Source organism: Agelaius phoeniceus, chromosome 2, assembly GCF_051311805.1.
Source record: "Agelaius phoeniceus isolate bAgePho1 chromosome 2, bAgePho1.hap1, whole genome shotgun sequence".
Taxonomy (NCBI): Eukaryota; Metazoa; Chordata; class Aves; order Passeriformes; family Icteridae; genus Agelaius; species Agelaius phoeniceus.
The window spans coordinates 3,253,181-3,274,872 of record NC_135266.1 but is presented as its reverse complement, the minus strand read 5'-3'; the positions used below and the strand labels follow the sequence as shown (position 1 = coordinate 3,274,872).

The window sequence follows — 21,692 nt, the reverse complement described above, 5'->3', positions numbered from 1 at the left end:
CCACATTTCCTGATGGATGTGGGGTAGCACAGGCACTGCCTGACTCACAAGACTCAGCTCCAGATAGCTCAGGGAAGGAATTGGTGCCAGCAGGAATGCTTGGCAGTGGGAACAGAGGGTCACTGTCCCTCCCTCTGGTGTCTGTCTGGCCTCCAGACAGACGTGATGGCACCTGATGGGCCCTGCTGCCCTCAAGAACCCCCATGCTGCCATGAGCAGGGTGGGAAGCACTTCCCACAGCTCCAGAGTGGGATTTCCACCAGGAGGAGTTGCCATGAGAGGGAGGGAAGTGGCTGGTGGGCATGGTGTCCCTGGATTAGAGGTTGTTGCCCACATTTCTTGGCTCCTGGTCCAGAAGGGACTTGGCTGGGTCCCTGAGTAAGGAAAGGAGGATCCCAGCAGGTCAGCAGGGCCTGGCTTTCAGTTTCTCCTCTCAGGGGCAGCAATTTTTTTTGCTGCATTCAGCAGATCTCACCCTCTGTATCTCTACTGAGACCCCACAGACCTGGGCTGTGCTGCCCACCCTGCCCTCTCCTCTGTTCCCAGTGTTTGGTAGTGTTTGTGCTTCTGCCCAGCTGCGCTGGGAGAGTCTCTCCAGGGAGAGTTCCCCCATCAAGTCCATCTATTTTTAAAAAGAACTTAAATCTTATCCAAACCACATCAAAGTAAATGGAAAATTTTTTGTTGTTGCCTTTGGTGGGGTTTGCAGCAGGCCTAGAGCCACAGCAGGACTTTGTTTGCCACTATGACCAGTGGCAAACCTCTAATGGCAGGGAAAGATCTAATCCAGTGAATTTTGCTATGAAACTCACTCAGAGTGAAAAATGAAATAAAATATGAAAGAAACATTGCTATCCAAGTTTTGTTTTCTTTTTCTTTTGCATTATCCTTTGTATTATCTTTTTCCTTTCTCATTGTTCTTTCTGGTCACTGTAGGTAACTAACACCCTCAGGCATGATCATGCAATATTCCAAACATCTTTTGTAGGGATATAAACCACATTATTATTTGTACCATTCCGTGCCATCCTCTGCTGCACAACTGTTACAACTGTCCTGTCATTTGCTGACAACATCTGTCCCCATGGGTCCTCACCTTCAGTGGTAACAGTGCTGTGCCTAAAAACTAATAGAACAGAATCATTGGGTTGGAAGAGACCTTCAAGATCATCAAGTCCAGCCCATGTCCTAACAGCTCAACTAAACCCTGGCACCCAGTGCCACATCCAGGCTTTGTTAAACACACCCAGGCATGGGGACTCCACCACCTCCCATTCCAGAACTTCATCACCCTTTCTGTAAAACACTTTTTCTTGACATCCAACCTAATTTTTCCTTGATGCATGAAACTGTTCCCCTCCCTGTGAGATGGACAAGCCCTTTTTTCCCTGGGGAGCCCCGTGCTGGCTGCCCTGACCTGTCTCTGGTTTGCAGGAAGCGTTATCGGTGGTGAGCGAAGACCAGTCCCTGTTCGAGTGTGCCTACGGATCACCCCACCTCACCAAGACAGAGATGACAGCCTCCTCCTCCAGTGAATATGGGCAGACCTCCAAGATGAGCCCACGTGTCCCCCAGCAGGACTGGTTGTCACAGCCCCCAGCCAGAGTCACCATCAAGATGGAGTGCAACCCCAACCAGGTTAATGGGTCAAGGTAAGGAGGCTGGGGGCGGCTCAAGAACGGGGATTTTTGTGTTGGGTGTGGCTCAGTTGTCTAAACCTGCATCTTTAGCAGCATTTTAGATGCCTCATTATCCCACCTGGCCACTGCTGCCATCCCTGGGTGCTCCAGGTTGTCCTACCTTGATCTTCCAGCCATGTTCAGGTGTTACAGAGGGTCTGAAATGGTGCTACAGGCACAGACTTCTCCTGAGCTCGTGCAATGCCTTTCCTCTGACTGCTGATAGATTTTGGATGTGAATTTGCTTTGCACACCAGGTGAAAGAGCACATATTGAAGTTAATAAAAAGGGGATTTGCTGTAGCCTGGAGCAGCACCACTGATCCATCAAAGGGTGTGGTGTGTGTGATCTAACACTCCATGGAAGTTGTTAAATCCAGCAATTTGGGCAGTTGTTTTTGCTCCAAAGATAACCAAACAGGGAAACACTGGAATTAAAATCTTGTAATGGCAGAGGGTGTGAACTATTGATCTTTCCTTTTGTAGTCACTGTAAACATAATGCCAAAAAGTGAAGCTGGATTTAAGAACTCATGCTGAAAAAACAACATAAATATGGAGGCAGGCAGGGGAGTAGAAAGGAACAGAAAAATAAATAACTCAACATGCAGTAGCCACAGAGTGTCTGTGTATTGACTGTTGTCTCAGGACATTTTTTGGGGGATGTCACTATAAAGAAGACTTGTGTCAATTAGTCTGCAAAGGTATTACAGTGGATTTTTGGATATTGACTGGTGCCTTTCCCAAGCTTAGGGCACCCTGTGGGACATCTGAAGAAACACAATGAAGATTTTTTTTTTTTTTTAAGGAAGCTATCCAAACAAGTGCTTTCCTGTTTAAGATGCCTGACTGTCAAAACAGTTTTCCTTTGGTGTTGCTGAAGGGCAAGGGTCCAGAAGAGTCAGTTGCTGACAATTGTTGGTGATGTACCAGTGGAGCCTGTGCTTCACATCTCCCTGTCCCAAACACCTGTGTTGTGTTTTAATCTCATCTCCCAGGGTCAGTTGTTCAGGAAAACCTCAGCCCTGGGCTCTGTGGTTGCTGTTCACACTTGCTGTGCTGATGTGATGAGCACCACAAGCAGGGCAAAGTGGTCTGCCAGCTTATCACACCTCCCATGTTCTGTGGTGAGGCTGGGAATTGTGCTGAAGTCAAATCAGGATTTCCAGTGAGCAGTCGAAGATTTGAGATACATAGAAATAAATGGTGAGCTGAAGTTACCAAGAATTAGAGGAAGTTTTCTTGTAAGGCTGCTTATTCAGAAGTTCTGGTGTCTTTAATCTATTCCAGTGTCTTTTTAAATTTTTTTTTGTGCTAAGCAAATGCACAGGTATAATCACAAATGGTGTTTGATTCAAAATCAGTTTTACCTGCTTCCTGAAATTGCCTCTGAAGTATTTGTGCTGGCATTTCTGTTAGAGAACTGATCACAGTTTCCTTCAGTGTAAATTCCATGAAGTGCACTAGAGTAGATAATCAGAGTTAATTGTTGCTGAGAGGTTTAGGTTGGATTTTAGGGAAAGGTTCTTCCCCCAGAGGGTGCTGGCACTGCCCGGGCTGCCCAGGGAATGGGCATTGCCCTGAGGCTGCCACAGCTCCTTTGGACAGCACTGCCAGGGATGCCCAGGGTGGGATTCTGGGGGGTCTGGGCAGGGCCAGGGGTGGCTGTGGATGATCCCTTCCAACTCAGGATATTCCATGATTCTAAATTTTCTCCTTCTTTTTGCTATTTTCTATTAGCATGTGCACGCACTGAAGCACTCAGGGTGATGCTGTGGCTCCCTGCACAGGAGGTGGCTGAGATTTCAGCTGCCAAAATTCCCCTTTGTGGATAGAGGTGCCTGCATTTCCTTCAGAGCTGTCTGTGCTATCCTCATTAAATGTTTGTGCTTGTGGGGATGGACCCTTCACCAGGAACTGGAGGGACAGGACACAGGGAATGGCATCCAAACTGGATGGGATCTTGGCAATGAGGAATTGTTCCCTGGCAGGGTGGGCAGGGGCTGGGATGGAATTCCATCCCTGGATCCCTGGCAGTGCCCAAGGCCAGGTTGGACACTGGGGCTTGAGCAGCCTGGGACAGTGGAAGGTGTTTGTTTGTTAATCTTGAGTTTTTTTAGAGCCTTCCCTGTTGAAAGATAAGTGCATAGTTCCTAAATGGAGACAGCAAGGAAAATTCATACTTCAATACATTTCCTAAAGCATGATTTGCTGAAAAAGAAAAAAAAAGAAAAAAAAGGAAAAAAAAAGAAAAAATCTCTTAAAAGCTACCAAAGGAGAAAAAAAAATCACTTAAAAGCTACCAAAAAAAAAAGATTAGCAGAAAAACAAACAAAAAAAAATTGCATGCTCATACTATACACAAAAATAATATTTTTAAATTATAGTCATTAAAAACCACTGTTTATTTCATTAGAGATGTTTTATTTTATAGGGCCTAACTCAAGCCTGAAAAAATAGATCTTAATACTACACTTTTAATGGAGAACTAACAGTGCCAATCAACAAAAATAAATATGTTGTGGCATTTCTACATCTCACATACATGAGTGTAATATGTCGTGTTATTACACTCTGGGAATGGAAATGTGGTTTTCCTGCCAGTTTTAGGGAAAACAGAATGTGAATCAGATTGTGCTACCTTGCCTTTCTGTGAGTTACTTTGCATTTCCTTTTCTGCAGAAGCCTTCCCTAGTCTCTTCTTTTGCAATCCATAAAATTGTTTCCTTAAATGATAATAATAAATTATAATATTTCCTCACTTCTTAAAATGCTTTGTATGTTCAATATTACCACAAGCAGTTCCTGGAGTGCTTGGAGCTGCATTTCATTTTTTATTAAAACTGTACCTGTTCTGTTTAGACCCATTCTAAAATCTGAGTTGTCCCAGAGGAGTCTAGAATACAACCCCACATCTCAGAGCTGTGCAAGTGCTGCCCTGAGGATCTCCAGGGCATCCTCTGCCCTCTCACGTGGGCACCTGGATCTGAATAATTCAGGATGCAAAGCAGGGAATGAGATCCCACAAAGTGGTGGACAGGGAGAAGTTAACACTGCAATTTTTTGCTGTCCAGCTCTCCCTGTGTCAGAGCTTCCTGGCCATATATTCTGTGCTTTGGAGGGGGGTATAAAATTTTGGGAGCATATTGAACCCCTCAGACATCCCCAGTTAAGCACCCACACAGAGAAGGAGTGTGCCCCCTCTGCCAGGACTTTCCCCAGACATACTTTGGCTGTAATTGCCCTACATTAAATTCCAAAAGTTAACAGTCTCAGAGCTGGCATTCCTGTGAATACCAGAGAAATGCCATTAGAATGAAATTAAAGGGTTATTTTCAGTGTGCTGCACAGGGATTAGCTACACACTTTTCTTTAACAATAACAGTATTTTTCAAGATAAAACCTGCAGCCCAGCACCACAAAATACAGTTTGGGGGCTTACCTTAAATTAAATAAAGCAAGAAAAGTTTAAATTAAAGCTATCATTTACCTGGCTGTTGTTGCATGTATAATACAGGTGGTACCAAATTGAGTTTCTCTAAGTACATTAATTCTGTTCCTTCCAGGTACATAAATCTAATGAGACCTTTCGTGCTACACTACAGTCAATCTTTCACCTGAATGTAACATTCCTGTTTCCTGCTATTTATTGCTCCTGGGTCAGGCCAAAAAGATTCACCCTGTAGTATAAATCTGGAGGTTGCATATGCCACACTGGTGCTTTGCTGTTTATTGTTCTTTATGTATTCCATCAAATTAGGCATGAGCAATTCTACCACAATGAGTGCAATTCATGTCGTGCATTCAGGGAGAAATTCACTCTGTGGAAATGCTCTCATGAGGCTCTGGGTACTGCTTAAACAACATTTATAAATCCATGGATTTCCCAGCGGTCTTGGAATACACTCACTCACGGGGCTTTGCCGTGCCCATGGGTGGCACTACACAAAGGTAGCTTGGAATAATGACATTTACTGTAGGTAATCCATCTTTTTCAGGCAGGCTGAAGTGGAACACAGAGTCTTATTCAGGCCACAGATAAATTTCTCTTGCCATGAGCAGCGTGATGATTTCATTGAAGAAGTATTTTGAAAGTTAACTGCAGTGAAAGCACAGCAGAAGCTTTCCAACATCAGCTTGGCTGATAGAGAAGTTTTAAAGAAATGCCAGAAATAATTAGTTGTCCTTAGGATTTAATCATGTGCAAAATGTTGATTTAAGTGCTACCAGTTGTTGCTTGAAAACCATTTGAGAATGAAATTATCACTTAATACATCTTTTGTGCTGGGTCTTTTGGGAAGTACCATTTTTCTTTGCATGTAACTGCCTGAATTTTCATCAAAGAGCCTCTGTACTCTCCAGGTTCAGCATGTCTGACACACTGGAGGACTTTTCAAGAGTCCAGGGTGAACTTGAGTTTCTTTGCTGGTGTTTTTTTTCTTTTTCTCTTGATGTAAAGCCTCCGAAGGAGTAGATTCTTTGTGCTATACAAGCCAGCAAATTGAAATGGGGAGCCCTTGAGGTGCCTTGTACCATCAGGATGTGTCACAGCTGCTGTGCCCAGGCATGGGCAGGGAGAATTCATCCATCCATGTGGAGCTCTGTATTCCAACAGATCCAGCCTGCTCCCAGGATCCAGGCTGGCAGGCTTTAAGCTGTAGGAAGCATCTCTGCATCATGGTGTGATACTGGTGGATTTAATTGGAGCATTTAAGCAGAATCACTGAATTGTGGGGTTTGGAAGGCACCTCTGGAGATCATTCTTGTTGCCAAGGCAGGGTCACCTTGAGCAGGAGACACAGGAACTCATCCAGGTGGGTTTGGAATGTCCCCAGAGAGGGAGACTCCTTGTTCTCCCTGAGCAGCAGTTCCAGAGCTCTGCCACCCACAAGGTAAAGAAATTCTTTACCTTGGCATTCCTGGGGAACCTCAGCTCAGACTAAACAATAAGCCTGGCCCAAAGCCCCCAACAGGCCATGGGGTTGTGTCTCCAGTGATGCCATCATGATTTTTGTTACCTTTTTATCTACTTCTTATATATTCTCGATACCCTTAACATGCATACTTGTAATTCTTTAAAGCTAATATCTTAACATAATCCTAATATTCTACTAAGCCAAAAAAACAAGCATCCTAATAACCTCACAATTAAAAACCAAAAAACCTTATGCTGTCTTAAAAAACCAAAGCCTCCTCTAAAACATATCATGTAAAGTAAAATTTAGCCTATATAAAAAAAATTAAAATAGAAAAATGTCATTCACTGCTATTCATTTAAGCTTCTCATTAAAACATCTTTGTTAAATATGCTAATTTACAAAATCTGTAAAATAGTATATGCAATCTACGATATATATACATTTCAGCATATTCCACCTTAACAAATTATTACACCACAAAAATCCTTGTTAAATACCAAAATAAAAACCCTTTATCCTTTAACCATATCTAACTCTTAAGTCTAAAACCAAAGAAAAGGCATCACCAGCAGAGTCAGCCCCTACTGCAGCCCAGGGCAGAGCTGGGAGATGTGTCCTGAGAGGATGATTCTCCTTATTGGAGCTGCCTGTGTAAAGTATTATTAATTTTGGGTAATATTACACTGATTATCTCAGACTGATAATCCTTTTTCCCACTGACTGGGTGGTTGGTGGGGTTGGCTGCCTACAAAGATGGAAAAATGGCAAAGTCAGGATGTGTGACTGCTTCAAGAAGCTCCTCTTTGCTCTGAAAATCCACCAGCTTAACACGAGCACTTGCATGTGTGTGTGGGCATGGTTTGGCTCTGTTCTTGAGGAAAACATGTTGCCAAGGGGAAAAACTAACTCGGCTCACTAATACTACAACTATTTTGGTTTTTTGGAAGCTTTTTGGGTTGGCAGGTGCTAAATAAGAAGCTTTCCAGTCCAGGATAATGGGCTCATTCATAATTATCACTGCTACGTTTGGGATTGGCCACTGAATTCCCAGCAACCAAAGGCTTTCAGATGGGCAGTGAAATACAAAAATAATCTTCAAATAATGACATAGGACCCCACAAGAGTTGTGATCACTGTCATTATTTAAAACTATTGCCATCCTTGCTTTTTTATTTCCTGTTTACTGGGTCCAGAGCACTTACAGCTGATGGTGAGTTTTCTCCTCTGCCCTATCATTAGTGGGTGTTTTATTTTGATCAGGGCAGCATCAGTGGGGTTGTTCTGTATTTAAAGTTTAGGAATAGCCTTTTAACAGAAACAGAAGGTAAGGAAAAGTCCTTAAAAAAAAATTTGGCACCCTCACAGCCCCTTAGTGCTAATCATGAAAATCAGCAGACATTCCACAGACATGGGGGATTATGGTTTCCATACAAGATGTCACTTCTGTTTGTGCCTGGCATGCTCTATTTTCCTAACTTTCTATATGATCCCTGCCCACAAAAGAAGGCACGTGTGGTTTGGGAAGGGCCCCATCTCCTGGTATTTCATATTTCACAAAACCACAAATACAACAGCCTTAAAAGCTCTTGAAATGAAATACAATTTGAGAAATGTAATCCATTACCATCATAATAGAATTTCTATAAAAATAATAAAAGAAAAACAAGAGAAAATAGGTCCTGAAAGTTATAGGCCAACTGGGAAGTCGTTGTGGCTTTGGCCTAGCTATCACCATGTCAAACCTCAGCCTTGTCCCAGGCAGCAATCTAATTGTAAATTATGTATATACAGAACATCATTTCTTAGCTTTGGCTTTTCGTGACCCCCTTCCCTGCTTTCCCTTTCTTCACTCCAACCTGACACGTAAGAAATATTGAAGTGTTTGCACTAATGGAGAAATGACAACGTGCAGTCAAACTTAAACCAGCTGTTTCCCCACACTGGGAGCACAAAGAGCAAAGCTGGGAATATTTATAGCTTGACTGGCCTCTAGTGAGCCAGACTCTGACTGCCTGCAATTTGCCACCATGGCCTTGAGGCTGGAAGCAGCTGTGGGTTGCAGGATGGCTGGGGAAAGCTAAGGGGAAGAAAACAAAAAAGAAAATGAAAAGATTGGATTGGCCAAAGTTACTGTTTGATTGGAGATGAGTGGTTGCTGTGTGTACAGCTCAGTGAAAAGCACCTTGTGTTGTGTTTACAGAAAGCCAGCAGCTCTGTCACAGGAGAAAGGAGCCAGAAGTGGCTCCAGGTGACATCTCTGAGTGACCCTGGGCCAGCCCCACGTAACCCTGAGCACCCACTGAGCCCAGGGCACCCCAAATAGGGGGTTTTTTCCCAGGTGTGGGTGCTCTGTTTGAGGGGGATGCCCCATCCCATGGCCATGGCCTGCTGGGGCTGCTGCACCATGCAAAGCCCAACATGGAGCAGGGCAGTGCCATGACTGAGTGGCCATGGGGAGACTGCACTTCCCTTCTTTTTTTTTTTGTCATCTTGGGACTGCTTTTGACACATTATAGCAAAGATTAGCAGCCTGTCAACATGGTTTCAGCACCAGTCTAGGCAGCTTTAGCCAGTGGTGTGTTTCTGAGGGACTTCCCTGCCTTCCACAGACCTGGCAGCTTGTTCCCACCTGGCCATCCCTTTTGCAGTTACTTACTCACCCATTTTTTTACTTTTTTGTGTACAGCTCCCCAGCCCAAGGTCACTGTGTGGGAGCAGATATTTTGACCAGTGTGAGTTTTCTGGCATTTTCATGGCTCTGTTGTGCTGGAGTTCTCTGTGGGAAATTCTCCTCTCACAAGAAGTCTTGGAAGGGAATCCAGAGGAGGCTCCAGGATGAGCAGAGGGATGGAGCAGCTCTGCTGGGAGGAAACGCTGGCACAGCTGGGATTGTTCACCTGCACAGGAGAAGCTTTGGGCTGAGCTCAGGGTGGCCTTGCAGGGCCTGCAGGAGCTGACAAGAAAGATGGAAAGAGAATATTCACAAGGGCCTGGAGGGACAGGACAAGAGGGAATGGCTTCAACCTAATAGAGAGTAGCATTAGATGGGATCTTGGCAATGAGGAATTGTTCCCTGGCAGGGTGGGCAGGGCTGGGATGGAATTCCCAGAGCAGCTGGGGCTGCCCCTGGATCCCTGGCAGTGCCCAAGGCCAGGTTGGACACTGGGGCTGGGAGCAGCCTGGGACAGTGGAAGGTGTCCCTGCCATGGCAGGGGTGGCACTGGATGATCTTCAAGTTCCCTTCCAACCCAACCCATCCTGGGATTCTGTGATTCTCTGAGTGAGTGCTGAGGCCTCCAAGACCACCCTGGAAATGCTTTTCAGAGTCTCAGCACAGGCTCCTTCTCACCTGGCACCATCTGGCTGTCCCCACTGCGCTTCAAAGTAATAAATTTTGGGGAAGTTTCAGGTTTTTTTTTCTTCATAGGCCACTTTTTCAGTGACAAACTCCTTGGGGAGGAAGCACTGACCAAATTCACCACAACCTGAGTGGCTGCAGTGAATGAAGATGAGGCTGAGCAAGCTTTGCACTGCCCTCGCTATGAGCTGACCTTGTAGCAGCCTCTGTAATCCAGGCTGTGCTTATTAAACTTGTGAAGACATGTAGATATTTGGAGAATACATTTTTCCTCATTTATTTCACTCTGAAACTCAGATATGTCAAACAGAGGAGTTTATATTACAGGAATGATACACCCTACACATGTAGGGTTTTGCTGATTCCTAATCTGAATTTCTCTGACACCTTGCATTTCAGCAAGCACAACACAGGTGTTTTATGTCACCTGGGGAAAATAGTAGCGTAGTGAAAAGGAAAAAATGTGCTTCATACACTATTTATGAATTTACATCTGCTTTCATCAGAGTCAATGACTGGCAAAACTCCAGTCAGCTTTGATAGGAATGGGTGATAAATTTAACTATCAAATCAACTTGATTTTAAGTAAAAAAAAGTAAACCCTGCTTTAAGGCGAGGCTTTCAGGTCTAAGGAGAAAATACTTTCTCAGCAGACATTTATCATCTCAAGACTGGACAAAGTGTTCTTGGGTACCATGACTGTGTGTAGTCTCACCTCTTTTTAATTTTTAATTTTTTTTCCTTTTTTGTAAATTCCAGGTGTAACACAGTATATTTACAAAGGGCAAAAATAACAGGCAGCCGTGAAGAAAAACATCTCTGGTTTCATTTCAGACCTGGAGCTGGGGATGAATCACTGCAGAGCTGCACCCTTCATTCTGGGTACACTTTCCAAAAGCTGCTTTTCCACCCTGCTGCGCTGGTGGTACAGAAATAAAGCAGACTCACAGAAAGTCCTAAAAAACCCCTTTGTGGACAGTCACTCTCTTGTTGTTCTGGGCACTAGAAACACCATTTTCTAGCGTCTGTTTGCATTTTCAGTTTTGCTTTCTGTGCTGTAGAAGTTTGTTCCAGGCAGCTGAGTTAAGCCCTGGCTCAGTGGTTTAGGGCACTCTCTCAATTTGAAGTACCAGAGTAGTCCTGTTAAATCCCATGGAGTTGATTCCATGCCTGAAATTAAGCGTGGCCTTAGGAGATTTGATGGATGGGGGATTTGCTTGTCCACCCAGTGAGCTAAAGGGACAAAACTCTTGACCATCTGCTTCTGGATTTTAATGAAAAGTTATGACTTATTTATGATCTTCTTCCCCACCCCTGTGTGTTTATATTCAGATCAAGAAAACCATCTCAGAAGCCCTGTCAGATTGCCAAAAGCTCTGTGCTACTGGATCTTCCACATCATTTACTGCTCAGTGTTTACAAGAGTGTTTTTAATGCACCATTGCTTGTAGAAGTGCTGTGGGCTGCTACTGATGGGATATTTCACTTTGGAGTCCCTTTAGCCCAAGTTTCTTCCCCCAGAAAAAAAACCAAAGAAACCCAAAATTAAATAACTGTGCCAATTAAACTAAAGAATGTTGCTAGCTCTCTGTTTCCTAAAAATTCAATGAATAAGCCAAATAGTCTTTGTAACAGAATTGCTTTTGGGAATTGGGGTCCACATCTGCACAGGTATAAGGGCAGGTGGTGGAGGATGTTTCCAAATGATTTAAAGTGCAGGTTCACTCATGCCTTTATGCCATTTGTATTTGTGGAAGGGAAGCAGAAAAGGGCAACATTTCACTCACAAGGAATCATCACAAAAGCTCTCCTTCAGATTTTATGTCTGAAACAAAAAGCAGCTTTGTTTTGCTCTGTTTGGACAGAAATGGGCTGCATCCCAGGGTTATATTTAGTGGTGTGTGGTAGGAGAGCAGAACTAAACCTGAGAAAATATTGCCCAAGTGCTCTGGTTGTGAGAGGAAGGGCTGAATTCACCACCATGCAGTGGCAGGTGCTGACTGTGTTTTCCCTCGTGGTTGTTTTTCAGTCCTGGGGCTGACAGAGCAGTTGCAGGGCTTTTACACAGGGCAGATTTCATAGGGGATGTCTTTAGAGGAATCCTGGAAAAAGTGTGTGAAGCCAACATTTTCCAGGCAACATTGGAGGCCCTCATCCTTCTCCTAAAGATGATGTTGCCAACCATTGAATGATCTCAAAAAAAAAAATATTGCCAACCATTGAATGATCTCAAAAATAAAAAATATTTTATTTTTTAACTGAAAGTCAGCAGCAGCAGATTTTTTTCCTTAACACAGAAGGGTAAAATTAGTAGAAACACTGCATAGAAAAAATAATGCTATGCTTAATATTTTCTTTTAGTATTTAAGATGTACACTAATTTTTCAGCTTTCCAAGTGTTGGTTCTTTTTTTAAAACACTCATGTGAGAATTATAACTGAAGCATGGTAGTGCTGAGCAGTCAACACAACTGAGTCACAGGGCTTTGAAGGGCTCCAAGAGAGCTGGAGAGGGACTTTGGAAAGGGCCTGGAGTCACTGGACAAGGGGGAAAGGCCTTAAACTGAAGGAGGAAAGAGTTAGGTGGATATTGGGAATGAGGAATTGTTCCCTGGCAGGGTGGGCAGGGGCTGGGATGGGATTCCCAGAGCAGCTGGGGCTGCCCCTGGATCCCTGGCAGTGCCCAAGGCCAGGCTGGAGCAGCTGGGACAGTGGGAGGTGTCCCTGCCATGGCAGAGGTGGAGCTGAGTGATTTTTAAATTCCCTTCCCACTCAACCCGTTCTGTAGTTCCATGATTCCATGAATCTATGACTTGCCTCTTGTTTAGTGAGACCACAGCACAATTTCAGGAGTTAAACGGCAGGACTAAAGGAAAGCTTGTTAGTAATGAGGTATTGCTGAAGAAACCAATCCCCAGCTAACACCCTTCTTCCCTTGCCAAACAAACTCTTTACATTTAAAGGTATTCCCCGTGGCCGAGTTCTTTATTTTGATTTTTGTAACAATTTTTCTCCCTCTGATGAAACACGTTGTAGACATTAAATTAAGGGACAAATATGTCTGTGTCTGCCAGAAAGAAAACTGTGATGCAATTAAAATGCCATTAGGGAAGCCCCTGTGGGATGTTAAACCTAAAGACTCCATTCAGAAAGCAAAGCCAAAATTAAAGAGGTGTCTGGTTGCAGATCCTCTGCAGATTTCCCTGTCTTGACTACAGTACCATGGAGACTGAGCTAGTCAGGAGCTGAAAGGTTTTTCCAGTCATGCGTGTGGTATTTTAAATCATGGCTTTGGCAAATGTTCCCTTTTTTTTGTGAGCCTTACGTAGAAATGTGAATACATTGCCTGACATGAAGTGCAACTGAGTGTGGAACAACGGTGGCAGTGGAGGTGGGCAGCTCTCCAAGCCTTGGACTGCTTGGACAATGGCAACTAAGAATAGTTTTCCCCCAAAAAAATATGCAATAAGTGCATTTCTGTGTTTCTCAGTTGTCTGTGAGATGTTTGGAGAGGGAAATGCAGCTCCTTGCAGCCACCAGGCTGAACAAGGTCATGACCAAGCCTCCATTCCATGTCTGGAATTAAATTATCATTATTTATAATTTCTGGAGAGATATGAGAGCCTGATCTTTAGGCAATAGAAATAAATCTATGGTCCATTGAACCTGGTTGGTGTTTTTAGACAACTGAAGGAATCTGCAGAGTCACCGGGTGGGAGGTACTGGGCTTTCCAGTTTTCCATTTCATTCCAGGTGATTTTCTTCTGATGATATTATTAAGGACTGGAATAATAATGGAAGCACACCTTTCCTGTCTGCCTAGGAATTCTCCAGATGACTGCAGCGTGGCAAAAGGAGGGAAGATGGTCAGCAGCTCGGACAGTGTTGGGATGAACTATGGAAGCTACATGGAGGAGAAGCACGTTCCACCCCCAAACATGACGACCAACGAGCGAAGAGTCATTGTGCCCGCAGGTCAGACCCTCTGCACCAAAACTGCAAGCTAAAAAAAACTGCATTTCCCTCAAGCCCACTAAGATTATTTGAGAGGGTTTGGAGAGAAGTAGTGATGAGGAGGAAAAGAGCAGTAGTTTGTAGGGGTTATTGAGAGAATGAGCTGAGGAGGATCAGGGAGGACACCTCCTCAATCTGTTCTTCCCATTTCAGCAGCAGAATGGGCTGATAAGAGGCACTCCAGATCTTATCTGACTCCTGTAGCTCCTTCTTGGAGGATTTCACCCTAAAGTGAGCAAAAGGAAGAAGCACCTCCATTTCTTATCCCTTGGACAAGGTCATGTGTGGGATAGAGAGAGAAAGGATCCCTGTAGCACAGGTTGTCTTTGAAAATACCAAAAAGTAGCTTCTGTGGGATCAAACAGGGCATGAAGAGCCTTTATGTGGGTTATTCTCTGAGTCTGGGCAGCATAAAATATTTAATAAGCAAACTGACAACTCCAGTGCAATGTAAGAGCACAATTGAGAAATTCTTGGTCAGCCTTGGCAGGCTTGGCTGTGGGATTCAACAGTTGATGGGACAAGGAGGCTGCTGCCTTCTTGTCACTTCTGGCTGCCTTGTTTTCCAAACAAACCTGGAATATTCTGCAGAATAATTAGCATGCCTGTTTCCAAGTCACAGCATCCTGGCATCTGTGGGTGTTCCTAAACCACAGGACGGGCACAGGGTAAACTCAACACCTGCAGCCAGGAGGGAATGTTTTGCTGCTGGTTCCTCTCCAGCAGAGAGGTGCTTGTGCGAAATATTTCTGCCTCTGCCATGTTGCTTAATATTATTACAGTTTTTCAGTTGCTTAGACATGCAAGAGTACTGACTGTGGCCAATTTTGCAAGCTGTGATTATTTCAGTTATTTGTCAAGAAAGGTGTGGACAAAGCTGTTGCAGTGTCCTCCTCTGCAATGGTGTTGTCAGTTCTGTTCTGGAGGCAGGAGAGTGATGCTCTGAATAATAAATGTCCTGCCAACACTGAAATGCAGAGCTTTTGAATGTTCCAAAACATTTCTCTCCCTAATGTTTGGCACTTTTTAAAAAAAGACCTTTAGTAATTCTTAGCATGGTTAGCTCAGCAAGGGATTTTCTTATTTGGTGTATTCCTGGAGGTGTGTTTGAGGTGGGTTTGAATGATTATCAAGGAGCAAGATGGTCACAGTCACAGTCTTGCCATTTTGAAGTCACTTGAAGAAATTCATGCGCAAAAATCAGTTGGTTTTGATTATTGCACAGGCAGTGTGCAGGTCATGTGGTGAAGTAAGAAGTAAAATTCACATTTCCAGCTGTTGTAACTTTCTATTTATCATCATTAAGGGTTGTTTAAAAATTACAGACATAATGAAAATATTTTGGTAAATTTCCTGGTGTTTGGTTGTTTACCTCAGAGCAAAGTGAAGTTCTCAGAGTTCTTTGCTGTAGGTGTGGGCAATCTCATTCAGACCCAAGATTTGCCACCAGACTTGCATCCCTCTAGATTCTTGCTTATTTCATACCAGATGGAGGCATTATTTTAAGTGTTTTTGGTGGAATTCAGGAGGTCTCCACCTCTTTCAGACCAGCCTGAACTGCAGTGAAAATAGAGGGATTGGCCCTGAAGTTAAGCCATAGAAAAGCTATTTAGGCTGCCATTCATGTCCCAGATTTTCATGGGATGAACCTTGGGACCCAGTTGACCTCCACATGCTCCATTCTCAGCCTTGAAGATATCACAAAAACACAGAGTCATTAAGATGATAAGGAATAAAGTCTTGAAGAATTCTTTCCCCTTGGCTTTAATCTTTTCCCTGCAAAAAGTATAAATTCTTTGTGGTATGAGCTGAGGGACCTTTGTGTTGGTTCCTCACTCAAGAACAAGGAAAGATAGAATGGGAGAGAAATAGAGAATGAGGTGTTTAGAGGGAAAAATTAAAAAAACCTTAAATTAAAATCAAGGATTAATTTAAAAACATTTTGCTAGAAATCTCAGCTGTTTGGGGTTCTTTTCCCCAGATGGTTTTCCAATACTTCAGGTATTGAGTGCAAAACCACGCAGGTGTAGCAATGTATAACACAGCAGCCTGGGGAAAAAAATGCAGAATATTTTAATATTCTAATATTATTAACTAGAGAGCCACTCTAGTTTGTGAAATAACTGCCTGAATCTGTGAGTGGTTATTTATCCTGTACCCAAGAAAGATTCTTTCAGACATGAGTGGAAATTTCACTTGAATAAAGATAAGGATTGAACAGAGAGTTTTGAAACTTGTTCAGCTCCAGCTTGCAGTGCTGTCAGTGGGCCAGAAGCTCTGTTAAAAATAGCTAAAAACAATGGCTAAAAAGGCCTAAAAACAATGAGGCAGAAGAGCTGAGTGGGAGAAGGAACTCACTCACAGAATCCCAGAGTCCCTGGGTTGGAAGAGACCTTCAAGACCACCGAGTCCAACCCAGCCCCAACCCCTCAACTGAACCCTGGCACCCAGTGCCACATCCAGGCTTTGTTAAACACACCCAGGCATGGGGACTCCACCACCTCCCTGGGCAGCCATTCCAGAACTTTCTCACCCTTGCTGGAAAAACCTTTCCCTGCTCTCCAACCTGGATTTCCCTTGGTGCAGCTCGAGGCTGTGTGCTCTGGTTGTGTCAGTGCTGCTGGAGAAAGAGCCCAGGGCCAGCTGAGCCCAGGCCCCTTTCAGGAGCTGTGCAGAGTGAGGAGGGCAGCCCTGAGTCTCCTTTGCTCCAGGCTGAGCACCCCCAGCTCCCTCAGGGCTTCCTCACAGGGTTTGTGTTCCCAGCCCCTCTCCAGCCTCCTTGGCCCCTCTGGATGCGCTCGAGTTTCTCAAGGTCCTTCCTAAATTTGAGGCCATTTGCTCTCCTCCTTTCCCTTGGGACATGGCAGCAGAGCCTGATCTCCCCTCAGTGCCCCTCCTGTCAGGGAGCTGTGCAGAGCAATTCCCAGAATTCCCAGAATTCCCAGAATCCCTGGGTTGGAAGAGACCTTCAAGACCATTGAGACCAGCCCAGCCCCAACTAAACCCTGGCACCCAGTGCCACATCCAGGCTTTGTTAAACACACCCAGGCATGGGGACTCCACCACCTCCCTGGGCAGCCATTCCAGAACTTTCTCACCCTTTCTGTAAAAAAACTTTTTCCTGATATCCAGCCTATATCTCCCTTGACACAGATTTGTTCCCTTGACAGGCTTTGTTGTTAGCACTCAGAGCTCTCAGCCCTCCACAGTTGCTCTCCCTTGCACCCAGCACACCAAATTAACTCCTCCAGCAGTCAGTGAAGGGGGGACTATTTTGCATGGATCCAGTGCCTCAGAATTGCCCTTCCCTGCCTGATTTTTTGCTGTGTGGCCCTGCAGACCCCACGCTGTGGAGCACTGACCACGTGCGCCAGTGGCTGGAGTGGGCGGTGAAGGAGTACGGGCTGCCGGACGTGGACATCCTGCTCTTCCAGAACATCGACGGCAAGGAGCTCTGCAAAATGACCAAGGATGACTTCCAGAGGCTCACCCCCAGCTACAATGCAGACATCCTCCTGTCACACCTACACTACCTCAGAGAGAGTAAGCCAGCCCTGCGTCGTGCCTGCAGTCAGTCCCAGATTGATCGCTCTGGATAATTGGGTTTTCCAAGTGTCTGTTGCAAATGTTGCTGTTCCTAAGAGCATGACAGGGAGGCCAGCCCAAAGATTCCCATTAATTTCACTCATGTTTATTATCAAAGAGAAGAATTAGGGACTCTTTCTAGGTATCCATCTCAGAGAAAAATTGAGTTGAAGCATACTGAGCAGGAAGAAAAAAAATTGAGTTGAAGCATATTGAGCGGGACGAAAAAATCACATGGGGTTCAGTGCTGATGTTTTTTCTGGTCACATACTCATTTCTTTCCATTTTAACTAAACAAGAGTGCAAACATTGATTCATAAAGTGAATTCCAGGCATGATTCTAAGGAATGGCAGGAGTTTGCTGTACTCTAGGTAGGATTGGGAAGATTCAACTGTATTGAATAAAAAAAATTCTGTAAATTCATGGAAAAAAAGGAATAGTTCCTGAAGTCCAAATGCAAATTGATTGTAGTGCATGGCTAGAATTTCAATGGGAAAAAAGGGATTACCTGGATTGAGGGCTTTCACCTAAGCTTGAGGAAAATTTACCTCAGTTTAAAGAAGTTAAAATGAACATGGTTTTTAGAGAAAAAAAACACCAGGCATTGCAACACCAGTGCGGTGCAGTCTCCTCCACACGCACACTGTCAATAACCAGCCAGAAATTTTGTGCATTCATAACAATAAATTATGATATTGCACAAATGAATGCCCTAATTTACCCTGTAGCCCACACACCTCCCTCCAAACTGCGGGCTGTTGATAGATTCACATTCAGGCAATCCTGTCAGGGGAAAATATGGTTTAAAAAGATAATTCACGATTTTTTTTACATTTTGGTGTTGCTTTTTGTTTTGTTTTGTAGCTCCTCTTCCACATTTGACTTCAGATGATGTTGATAAGGCCTTACAAAACTCTCCACGGTTAATGCATGCTAGAAACACAGGTAATGCTGGCACTGCTCCCACTGCTGTAGGTCATCATCTTCTAAAAGCACAGGATTCCTTTCCATGGGCTGCTTGCTAAAAAAATGGAAGTGGTAAATCAGGAGGGAGGCAAGAGAGTCCCCTCCCTGCTGTCTGTGTGTTTTCTGCACAGACACACTGAGAAAAGGTGAGATCATGCAGGGCCAGGTGGCGCAAAAATGGTGCAGAAATTTCTGGTGTCCTGCAAGAGGATGGGGTCCCTGACACAGCATAAAAGTGCAGGTTTGGGGCCTTTCATCTGAGGATTTTTATGGTCCTTCTGTCCATTCTACTGTAAGATCTACTCCATGGATCCCTAGAAGCTTCTTGGAGCTCAGAAGTGCTTTGGGCTCTGGGGAATGGGGATGTCTCCCCTCCCATGACCTAAATGTTGTGGGAATAAATCAATAAAATTGCTCTTTAGGCAGTTATCTCATCTCATCTCATTTTCTAGCTGCTGTGGGACTTGAGCTGGGAATTCCACTAAGTCTGATCTGAATTTAAAATTATTTTTGTTGATACTCACCCTTCTGTTAATTTGGCCCAGAAAAGTGTTGAGTGTAGGCAGGAGGAGAATGACACATGCCTCATCTGTCTTTCAGGATGCAAATTAAAGTATTTATGAAAATAATTCAGAATCTATTTTGACTTGCTGTAACAGTTGTGCAGCAGAGGATGGCATGGAATGGTACAAATAATAATGTGGTTTATATCCCTACAAAAGATGTTTGGAATATTGCATGATCATGCCTGAGGGTGTTAGTTACCTACAGTGACCAGAAAGAACAATTCTCTATGAGAAAGGAAAAAGATAATACAAAGGATAATGCAAAAGAAAAAGAAAACAAAACTTGGATAGCAATGTTTCTTTCATATTTTATTTCCTTTTTCACTCTGAGTGAGTTTCATAGCAAAATTCACTGGATTAGATCTTTCCCTGCCATGAGAGGTTTGCCACTGGTCACAGTGGCAAACAAAGTCCTGCTGTGGGCTCTAGGCCTGCTGCAAACCCCACCAAAGGCAACAACAAAAAAGTTTCCATTTACTTTGATGTGGTTTGGATAAGATTGAAGTCCTTTTTAAAAATAGATGGACTTGATGGTCTTTTCCATCTCTGGCTTTAGAGATTCTCATTTGCCAAGCAGCTTCCACTTGTGGATATCCAAGTGTTGTTCAGCAGTTCTGTGTGTTATCTTTTTCTCTATGTGTGCACTGACAATGATTTTCTGAAATTCATTTCACCAAAACGAGATTATCTGTCATTGGGGAGTGTGAATAATGGTGTGCTGGTCATCAGCATATGGGAAATCAGTTGTTCAATTTTCAGTGGGCCACAAAAGAGTTAGAAAAAAAGTTCTTGAATTCAGCAGTAATTGACTTTTTTGATCTTCCTGGAGAGAGTCATGAGAAGTCCATTGGTGCAGTCAGAGCAATTTCAATGCCTGAGAAAAGGGAGATTCCATTTCCTACATCAGGCTCAACATTTCTCATTTTTTTTTCAATCTGGGGAAGATTAATGAGCTATCTGAGGGTTTGACCCAAAAGTCTCTGTTGAAAATACGGACTTTTCTGGGAATGCACTAATGAAGGCAAAGAGGTTTTATTTCAGGGGGTACAAAGCCACCTTCCCAGGTGGAGGTGGTTGTGGTACAAGGGATTTCCTGAGCTTGACTGTCTCCTTCTTAAAACAGATTTTGCACAGACTTTTATCCAGTACTTTGAATGGATTTACACAGATGTAAAAGATTATTGGAATGAACTTTTGTATCTAACAGTCCAAAGGCAGAAATTAGTTATTCAGATTCCTCACTCATTCACTCTACAGGAGGGGAAAATATTGGTGGATTCAGGGACTGTGGAAATGAATCTTTAGGTGTTATGTCCTCTTCTTTCTCTTCAGGAGGTGCCACTTTTATTTTCCCAAACACATCAGTTTATCCAGAAGCAACACAAAGAATTGCAACCAGGCCAGGTATGAACAATGACCACTTGTTGTGTGCTGTGATCTTACTCATTTCATCTCTTGAAATATCTCATTCTTTTTCCTTTTCCTAAATATGAGACTCTATTTTGAATACACATTATGTACTTATATCACATATATATGTGTCTATGTAATTGTGTAGGGTGAAATAATTAGAGTGAAATAATTAAGCAGAGTTTAATAAGTCCATTTCTTTCACAAACCTCTGTCTTTGAAGCAATGGTATCAACTTCTTAAAGCACCAGGGAATCAGAAACCTGAGCTCTGTTCTCTGGTTCTGTTGCACTGTCCCAGCACAGTCACCTGTCAATCCCCTTCAGCTCTCTGTTTGCAAAATGAGGATAAAATTCCCTTTTATTTGAAGTCTGTTGTGGAAAAACACCCTGAAAATGCAGAATGTATGTTTCTCCTACTGTCCACATTTTACTTATATTTGAGGCAAGCAGAACCCACAACAATCTGATTGTGAGTTTAAAGAGTGTTCAGTAAAATCAAAACATAAGGAAGTTCTTAAAGCTCAAAATTTTGAAACCTGTGAAAGTTTTGTGGATGTGCTGATTTGTGAAAGGCTGATGGTAATAATCAAAGAATGTGAGGACATGGCTATGAAGGCTAAGATTTTCTTTTTATCACCCTTCACCACAAAAAATGCTGGAAAAATGCCTAAACTGGACACTTGCTTTTCCAAGAATGAGTGCAGAGTACTAAGGGACATGAAGAAGAGTTGCAGCAAATACTGAGCCAGCCATTACTGAGCCAGAGGCAAAAATCCGAGTGCTCAGAAGGGGCATGCACTGGAATTGGCTGAGCTCTGGTGAAAAGAGATATTGGGACATTAAAAAAGGGAGTTTGAGCAGGAATTATTTTATTTGTGCTCTAGAGTAGAGTGCAGGAGGGTAGATACAGATATTATTTAATATAGCCTTGTATACATGTATATATGCATGTCTGTAGATTTGGTAATTGATAATTTGAAAAGAGAGAGAAAAGGAAACAACTACCAGTCCATTACATCAACAAATTCAACTTGTTTGGATCCTTGGAAATCAAACTCTGCTAGATTTGTTTGTTTGTATTAATGGCTAAAAAGGGAACTGCTGATCAGTGCATACATTTGGCTTTCATAAGGCATTCACCAAAGCACCCCACAACTATTTACAATAGAAATTAAATCAGTGTATCATAAGAAAC

The 21,692-nt window shown here is 43.4% G+C and overlaps 1 protein-coding gene across 2 annotated transcripts in view; it reads left to right on the top strand.

Annotated features, from left to right (window-relative positions):
• ERG (ETS transcription factor ERG) overlaps nt 1-21,692 on the top strand; it is a 64,496-nt gene that overhangs the window by 29,590 nt on the left and 13,214 nt on the right. The window contains exons 2-6 of one of the 2 annotated variants that reach the window (XM_054654822.2): nt 1,435-1,652; nt 13,777-13,928; nt 17,307-17,510; nt 18,418-18,498; nt 20,418-20,489. In XM_054654822.2, the coding sequence (XP_054510797.1) occupies nt 1,435-1,652; nt 13,777-13,928; nt 17,307-17,510; nt 18,418-18,498; nt 20,418-20,489 (727 nt within the window). The remainder of the gene's footprint in view (nt 1-1,434; nt 1,653-13,776; nt 13,929-17,306; nt 17,511-18,417; nt 18,499-20,417; nt 20,490-21,692) is intronic. The other variant, XM_077193216.1, reaches the window with a different exon arrangement.